This window comes from Pinus tabuliformis, chromosome J, assembly GCF_031772625.1.
Source record: "Pinus tabuliformis cultivar Carrire ecotype Pingquan chromosome J, CPIR1, whole genome shotgun sequence".
Classification (NCBI taxonomy): domain Eukaryota; kingdom Viridiplantae; phylum Streptophyta; class Pinopsida; order Pinales; family Pinaceae; genus Pinus; species Pinus tabuliformis.
The window spans coordinates 994,023,008-994,032,141 of NC_142295.1; the positions used below are offsets into that span (position 1 = coordinate 994,023,008).

At 35.0% G+C, this 9,134-nt stretch overlaps 1 protein-coding gene across 1 annotated transcript; it reads right to left on the reverse strand.

Moving 5' to 3' along the window:
* Positions 1-407: 407 nt before the first annotated feature.
* Positions 408-8,370, reverse strand: LOC149230177 (uncharacterized). The gene is made up of 4 exons (XM_089378883.1): positions 8,194-8,370; positions 4,903-5,294; positions 3,444-3,733; positions 408-1,103 (listed from the first exon to the last, which is right to left on the reverse strand). Exons 2-4 carry the CDS (start codon positions 5,141-5,143, stop codon positions 726-728), a joined length of 909 nt encoding a protein of 302 aa, XP_089235009.1. The 5' UTR covers positions 5,144-5,294; positions 8,194-8,370; the 3' UTR covers positions 408-725.
* Positions 8,371-9,134: the final 764 nt, after the last annotated feature.

Sequence of the window (9,134 nt, forward strand, 5' to 3'; positions counted from 1 at the left end):
CAAAAGCAACCTGAAATGGGCTATGCAATCAAAATTACGTCAAAGTAATACTCAGCAATGACACGTATCTGCCGCAGAACATCACGATTCAATCATTTTGATCTATCAAATTATAAGCATTGTTTGTATAGGCAAGAGACTCAATTTAGTTTTAAAGGCACTCTTGTTCATCAGTGAGATTAGCATATACAAAAACTTGTTTATCAATAAGATTGGCATATAGAGAAACAGTCATAATTAACACCTTTGACAACCCTGTACAAAGTAATACTCAGCAATGACACGTATCTGCCGCAGAACATCACGATTCAATCATTTTGATCTATCAAATTATAAGCATTGTTTGTATAGGCAAGAGACTCAATTTAGTTTTAAAGGCACTCTTGTTCATCAGTGAGATTAGCATATACAAAAACTTGTTTATCAATAAGATTGGCATATAGAGAAACAGTCATAATTAACACCTTTGACAACCCTGTACAGTCTTCAGGTGAAATAATGCAGTTATACTTTAAAAAAAAATGTGCTGAGAATGTACAGTCAGAGCTCAGCAGGTTGTATCAAGAAACAACTGTAGCAAGGGTATTGATTAAAATTTAAAAGACACAGTGAAACTCTCTATGCTTCAAGCAGTAGCTAGAACCATTTTGTGACCTCCCAAAATTGATAATGAGAATGCACATGACATGAAAGTCTCCATCAATACTAACGTATTTTGATACATTTTAATAAAACCGTGGAGCTGAATCATATATTCGCCCTGCAGGGTAAGGTACCCTTCCTTCATATTCCTGGTTTCTGTTGAATGGATGTCCAGCATTGCCATAGTATGCCATTCTGTCCCTGAACGACTCATAACCTCCTGGGTACCCTGGATTACCTTCTCCAAGACCACCACCATGACCACGAGGTTCGTGAGCATTTTCATTGTATCCAGCCATTGGGCCACCAGCACTATGTTGAAATTGACTTAGATTGGATTGTTGATACTGCTGCTGACGCATCTGTGCTTCTCGACGTAAAAATTCTTCTCGATATTTAGACTGTTGAGCTCGCATGGCTCTTAACTTCTCTTGGTATTGAAAATTAATTTCTCTAGTGCGCTGCCAATAAAGAAAACATGTAATTGGTCATTATACAACAATATGAACACAAATTAGAATGTATAAAATCATATCCCTTCATAATAGTAATTGATTGCACTTGAATATCAAAAGAGATTTACATGTTTACCGATGCTACAGTATTTGAAGCTCAAATATAACATGCATGAGTTTAACAAACACTTCAACCTATCCATCATGGTTATTTAGTTATAGGAATTTACCTTAGATCAATGCTTTTAAAGCATTCAAACCAACCATGGTTATGAAGTGACAGTCACAATCCACACATACAAAAATCATATCAGGGGGACCTTGTCAATCACTTCTTACACTATATATTGCTATGCCTAGTAAAATATGCAAAAAATCAGTTGCATTCTTAGCTGTAGGGCCGGTGATGCAGGGCCATTGATTGCTGCTTTTCCAGTGCTAGAGGACCCTTGGATGGGCTGCAATGATGCCTATAGGCTGACAGTACACATGGTTTTGTTTATAAGGGAAATAAGCCTTTTTAACTTTGTGACACAGCAGATCATGATCTCTCTTCTATTTGGAGGCAGGTATGGATATCTACTGATAGGATTAGCGTTAGTGGGTAAGATGCTGTTGCTTGGAATTATTTTATTGCTAGTCTCAGATATAGCCATGTCAGAATAAGTGAGAAGGAAGACAGCATCATTTGGTCGAAAACAACTACTGAGGAGTATACTCCAAACACTGGTTTAAAGCTTCATGCTTTAGGGAAGTTTGGGAGGAAGCCAACGAGGTGGTGAAACATTTATGGAGGTTCAAATGCCCTTCAAAAGCCTGCATTTTTATGTGGAGTGTGATTAATAATAAAGCTCTAACAAGGGATGACCTACATAAGAGGAATAAATATAGCCCTGTTAGGTGTCCCTTGGGTAAAGAGAATGACGAGACAACTGTTGATCTCATTATGATTTGTTCATGTTCATTGCAGATCTGGAAGGAAGTGGGTGTCTTAATTGGGATTAAAACAGCTTCAGGGGCAACACTGTTGATGAAGGTCTGAAGCCTTGGTGTGAGAATTTGAATGTAAAAAAGGCTAACACGTTGCCTTTGGTTCTGACTTGGGGTGTTTGGCTTGCAAGAAATGCATGTTCATTTGAGACAGTTTCATTCCACTAATCATTTCACTAATCCAATGTTCTCAGTAGTTTCAGACAGGAAAAGTTGGAAAAACCTACTCAACAGATACTTGTGGATCCAACACAGAGTTGTGGTGCTGATAATATCTTTATAGAGGAGTCACATTCTCTAAATTTTAGAGTGGGAATGGGTCAGGGTACAAAGCTAATGGGCTTGGAGTTACTCCTCACTCTAGCTGGTGATCAGATGAAATGGGGAGGAGGGGAGGTTTCCATCATCCTATTCACTGCAGCCTTTATTTGATAAGCTAAAAGGAATCACCTCTGTTTTCAACTTTGCTTCCTTTCAACATGTCTACAGGGAGAGGAACCAAATTGTTAATGGCCTCTCAAAGGCACAGCTTCAGATGGCATTTGGTCAACGGTTCATGCAGGAGGATGAAGAGGGCCAGTTGAATGAGTATTACCACTCTCCAATTCATGAATATGTACATACTTGCAAACTACTGAAAGTGGCTTATAGCCTTGTCTGGTTGTTATTTCAAATACTCATGTAAGATGGCTGGTTATTAGGAACTGTCTTTATTAGTGATTGTAGATGTTTGTAAAGGTTTTGGTACAATGATAATGATGGATGACTACACCACCATGATGAAGATGATAGATATGTTTAGAGCTAGAAAAACATACATTTTGTTTCCTTGTTCCATTTCTCAATGGAAAAGACATGCTTATGGCATCTGACAAATCATAAATGTAATTTTGTTTTTTGAATAAACTTATGATTCTTCTTCCACAAATAAAAAATAAGATCCAGAGTGTTTTAGAGGATTCCAATAATAATTATTAAAGGAGATGACAGGTGAATAGCTTGGTAAGCTGTAATAAGAATATCATCAGAATAACAGGTTTACGCTTTTTCTTTGGAAAGAATATGATCAGAATGGAGCTGTAACAGATTTGGCCTGGTTTCTTCTGGATATCTACTACAGCCATCGCTTAGATGACTGCGGTGGCAATTCTCTACTTTGGATTTCATAAACTTTGTATTTCTGTAGTTTTGTGAGTTAAGTATTCTTGTAATGAATTTCATCGTACATAAGTATACTCCACAATAAATAATTAAAACATAAATGATATAATCTAGAGCAAGCACTGAGATGCTGATTCAAAAATTAAAAAGTTACTAATACAGTCGTGAGCAATACAGAAGGGAAGAATTATGAACCTCCTGATGCCTCCTGTTTTCCTCATCCTCTGCATCAATTTGATCTTTTGTCAACTTCATAATCTCATCCATAAATCTCTGCTCAAGTAACTCTAATGTCGGAGGTATAGATGGATCTTGAAACCCAGCATCCACTTCTTGCTCGTGCTCAGATCCTTTCACATCTTTGATGCTCGCTTTTTCATGTTGTGCCTTGGGATCTGGAATTTGACTTTGATAAAATGGGGAGCTAGCTGCATCAGGACCTGTCGGAATCTTGCTTCCACTGCCTGGTTCAGGAGGACCTTGACCTACAAGGTATGGATCCAATATTATTCAAATTTATACACCAGAGACCAGTAATGAATATGTGTATGCTAGCAGATTAGCCTTTCCCATCTTCATTTTGAAAACAAAACTAAGGACTACAGTAAAAGAACGTCATTTCTGGTTTCTAACAAAGTTAAGAGACACAGCAGATTAACCTTTCCCCTGTTCATTTTGAAAACAAACTAAGATCTACAGTAAAAGAATAAAGTTGAGATATTGGCTTATTGAAGATAAAAAAAAAGTAGATGAATTCCACCAGCGAGCATTCCTAGTAAACCATTTCACCTGAACTTCAAATTCCAAATCAAAATAGGACCAGTTAAACTAACTTGACAGGAATCTAACCACTAATTTTACACACATGGCAATCTGGATGAACAAAACCCAAACTATAATTATGAACATGGCAGAGATGCATCTATGGTATAATTTCAGAAAAATATTTTTCTTTTTATCCATTTATAAATGGCAACTTTGACCATTGAAAATCCATATGCTTTTCCGATCGCAAGATCTTGGAATAATATCACATTATAATAATGTGATACTGTTTCCAGGCACGTTCTATAACATAAATAATCACTGCATACATAGGCAGTGACTAAACTGAAACTGCAAAAAATATAACTACCATAGATTCATCTTAACCCTATATCTATTAAACACAAAGAGGGTTTAAAAAATATAGGCAAAAAACCTCTCGGTACTGAATAAATCCAAGGTGAAAACCTCATGGTATTTAAAAGATGGAGGGTTAGTATGAACTATGCTAGTTTTTATGTGTGTGTGTATCATTACATTATGGTAATTAACAATCACTCCATGAAGATGACAGTCGTTTGCTATAAAGCATAAGACATGCCAATATACTTTTCTTAGTCTTTTTGGATAATTGTCAACAATGATCAGAGCAGCTTTTGCTTAGAATCTAAATATTAAAAGAATGCTTCAAGATGACAATCGTTTGCTATAAAAGCATAAGACATGCCAATCTATTTTTCTTAGTCTATTTGGATAATTGTCAACAACCATCAAAGCAGTTTTTGCTTAGAATCTAAATATTAAAAGAAAAACAGGACGGTGAACTAGTCTGCAGTAGCAAAACCAATACTATTAATACAAATATTGCAAGGAAAAGTTATCATCTTACCTTCTTTATATATGTGAGGAGGCATATTTGGCACATTTGGATCGCCTCCTTCCCACTGCCAGTGACCTTCTGCCTTTGAAGACATATAGCGCTGCTCTTCATCCAATGGTGGAACATCAGGCCTCCCAGGAAAGGCATGCAGACCAGGATTATGTTGCATTCTCTGGGCAGCAATATGCTGCATTTGAGCAGCAACCAGCGGATTGACATTGGAACCACCATATCCACCTTGCCGCCTCATGTTTGCTTCTACTAGCTTTTGACTAAACCAATAAGGTTCTAAATAATACCTCTATAAATACCTCATTCACTGCCAGGTCCAATTTCTGCAGGTAAAATGCACAAGAATCTCACTAGCACTTTAGATTTCCTCTCTAGTTGATTAGAAGTACCTGAAATACACAAGGTACCTTGAATCTGTAAGAATCCATGTTACTTGAACCAATACAGAACCAAATTAGCAATTTAAAATTTCTTTAGAGAATTATAAGATTGGTTCTAAGTTTTAACCAACTCTAATCACATAATTCAAACATAAGGATTCGAGAAGAAAAATATGTTAAATAAACACTGCACAATGGCTTGACAAGCCAAGTAAAAAATACAATTCTTACAGTTGAAGATGGGTTCTAGATGTGCAATTATCATTACCAAGAAAAAATCTCAGAAATCAGCTGCTTAAGCGAAAGGACATTTATAAAAAAGATAAGAAATAATTAATTTGAATTTTCATAAAGAGGAAATCATAAATGTAACTTAGCTTCCAAGCACAACCAAAGAAGATCACAAAATGAGAATTGCCTATATGAAACAAGTCTAGAAATAATAATATCATATAACACAGTGTATATGTTTCTTCTTAGAAATAATAATATCATATAACACACTAGATATGTTTCTTCACGAAAATGCTAAGGAAGCACCGAACTTGACTCCAGCAAGAATTCAGACAAAGAAGAAGATGTGGGATCCTGAAACTGAGAGATTGCCTACTCACTGAAAAATCCAAACAACATGAATTTAAATTACCTATCTTGGGAAATGTAACTTATCATGGGAAACAAATTCAAAATTAGATTGGGCACAGGTTCCACAATCCTTCCATACACATGGAAGCATCAGGGCATCTACCCAAAACATTTATTGACAACCAATATGAGGATCCTACTTCATACTAATCAATAACATAGTTCCAGTGGAAGGACGAATAAACAAATCCTTAAATTGGAAATGCAGAGCTCTTTCAAGTCAGAGCAGACCATGCCAAAAACAGACTTATTAAAGAGACAATCAGCAGCAAACTGAACAAGCATATTGCAAAAACAAGAGTGTCCAATATTTTATGCTAACAATCAGAAGAATGTCAATATTTTATACAAGCAATCAGAAGGATGTCAATTTGGCAACTGGTATAGGTATTCTTATGGTGTGAATTCACCTTTTCACTTCATTAACTAACCTCAAGAACAGATTGATTGCTTGATTCAGCTGGTTTTTTCCTTTGTCAAAAAAGTTTCCACTATCTTGTGTTGCTCATTATTAATAGTAATAGTTTTCCTAACCAATTTTTCATGCAAAACTTATTAACTTCAAATTCAAAACCCAGTCTTCAGTGTCTTCTAAAATCCAATATTGCAAATTTCAATCATCACATTTTTAATTTCTCCCTTAGTTTTGTTCTTATATAATACGCTCGTGATGTTGTAAATACATTGTCAGGACTCAGAAGATACCCCATCTATAAGCTAGAGAAGAGGCAATCATGAGTGTTATAGACCAAATAGATTCTGACTAACATATCCTATACAGAAAAGAGAGGCAAACCAGACTCCACCAAACTGGACCACAAGTATGAAATAGGCCAAAAAAATCTATATTTTGATTTCTAATAAGTCTCTCTGGCAGGCTTTGTTCTCATAAAAAGTTAAAAGCCAAACAGGTGCTTCTAAAGCATCACTTCAGAATCTTCACATTCTAAACAAAGTGCTTCAAAAACTTTATCCAATGTCTAGTGTATTTGCACAGTTTTAGAGGACAAATTCTCACAATCTGGATTTAGTTGGGTTAATGCATACTGAATGCTCCTATAGATGCTCTAAAAAAAGGATATATGACACAGACAGAAGAGTTGGTTGAAGATGTTCTCAGATCCTTCAATATTGAAACTGCTTTAGTTCCAAGTAATGTTATAACTACACTGCAAAATATCATGTGAGATTTGATTATGAACTATTCAAGCTGAGAGTTTAAATGTAACTCAGTGTTCATTAGGTAGCCACATTCTTGTTGTGGCTTGGGTACATCCACATCAGCCACTTACAAACTCTCAAAATGGCCTATTCGCTTGTCATTTCACTCAATGCAGTCCCACTGACCTTTGGTACTTATCCAAATCATGTTTTCCAACATAAGCATTTAGAAAAACATATAAAAAGAGGCTTAGGGCAAACAGTTCAAACCTATTAGTTCACCTCCACATGCATCAAAGGCAGGCCAACCCCTGCCCATACGAGGGTTCAGGCTTACCATACAAGTGTGGCAAACCATATCAAAAATATAGCAGCTGGCTTAATAATCAATCAACCTTGCCAGTGAACCAACACCCATTGGCAATAGAACGGACTTTACCAGAGATAGCTGACAACAAGCTCGAAAATACAAAGAACCAATACACAACTAAAAATACACCAAAAGCAAGCCACAGAGATGACTATAAAGGGGACATGTTCTCCTGCCAAAACAGGGTAATCAATCTCTGGTAAACCACCACACCATTGGAATGTTTAACAGAATACTTTAAACTACCACACAGTTTATTTCCAGAAAAGCTGAATGCAACTGAACTGAAATTATAAGCTCGTGTTACTAAACCCACAAATAGCACAGATATTTAGATATAAATGTCCGTAAACAAAGTCTGAATCAACACAAGCCTTCATATATGGTTGCAATGATATTTCAGTGACAAAAATAACAGCAATATTTTTATTAATAACGACAAATATTAATTTGATAGTTGAAATACACGAGACAAGACTGAAGAAAAGAAAATGCAAAAAGCAGAAGGGTTATTAATCTTATTTTTCATGGTATAATGCAGACCATTAGCTATTATTTTTATCTATCTTCTCGACATTGAGTTCTATAAGCTATTGTCGCCCAAATACACAAACGAATACTTAAAACAAAAACAATAAAAATAACCCAAAAAAAAACTACTGGGATCTAAATGCACCAAAAAATAAATTTAAATCTAGCAAAAGAACGGAGATAAAGCACGCATGAGTGCACCTGCTACGCAGAAAAGATCACAGCTTTAGATACGCAGTTGCCTATGCACAGGTTCCCAGTTCAAATCTCCTAACCGTGTAAGAGCGAGAAATTACGCGAACACCAGATAAAATAGAGGGCCGAAGAGCGAGAAACCTACCATTGCGTTCGATGTCTCGCTATAAATTGCATCCCGTGGTACTTGATAACTCGCTATATATCGCAATTTTGAGATATTTTAAGATCCGGGTAATGAGACTTAATCTTCTTTTAGGTTTTGTTTTTTATATGGTCACGATGGGTAAATTTAAATTTATTTTATTCCGTGTATTTTTTTCCTGACATTTAAATTTATTTTATGGGTGTAATTTTTTTCCGAGATTTCAAAAGAATGGTGTTAAAAGTTACAATTGGTTCGAAATGCATTGGCTAAAATATTTTCCTATTTAATTTCTAGCTAAAGATTTTATTTAAGTTACAATTGGGTTAATAGAATATTTAATTATAATATTTAATTAAAAATTTTGATTATTTTAAAATAATTAAAATGAAGGAATGAATCATAATTTATTAAAATTTGAAATATGAAAGTTTAAATATATTTTTTAATTTAAAAAAAAATTGCATAAAAAATCGATGGTGAATTGTGTAAACCATCGACTTTTTTAATAATAAGTTAACTTCCAAGAAGTAAGAGAGTTGTGTTTTTAATGCTTAACTTTCAAAAAACAAGAGATTATAACTCATGATCTCTCTAAGAGAAAGTACACACATTGACATCAAAACTGATTAAACTAACCCTATAAGATTTCAAATAGCAAAAATTTACTTCGGGAAAATTATAATTCAAAAAAAAAACCCTTAACTTATGTAAAGTTTGACCACTTATCAACTCACAAAACTAATTAAACTAACCGTGTCAGCGTTTAAATAACAAAACTTTACTTTGAAAAAATAATAAT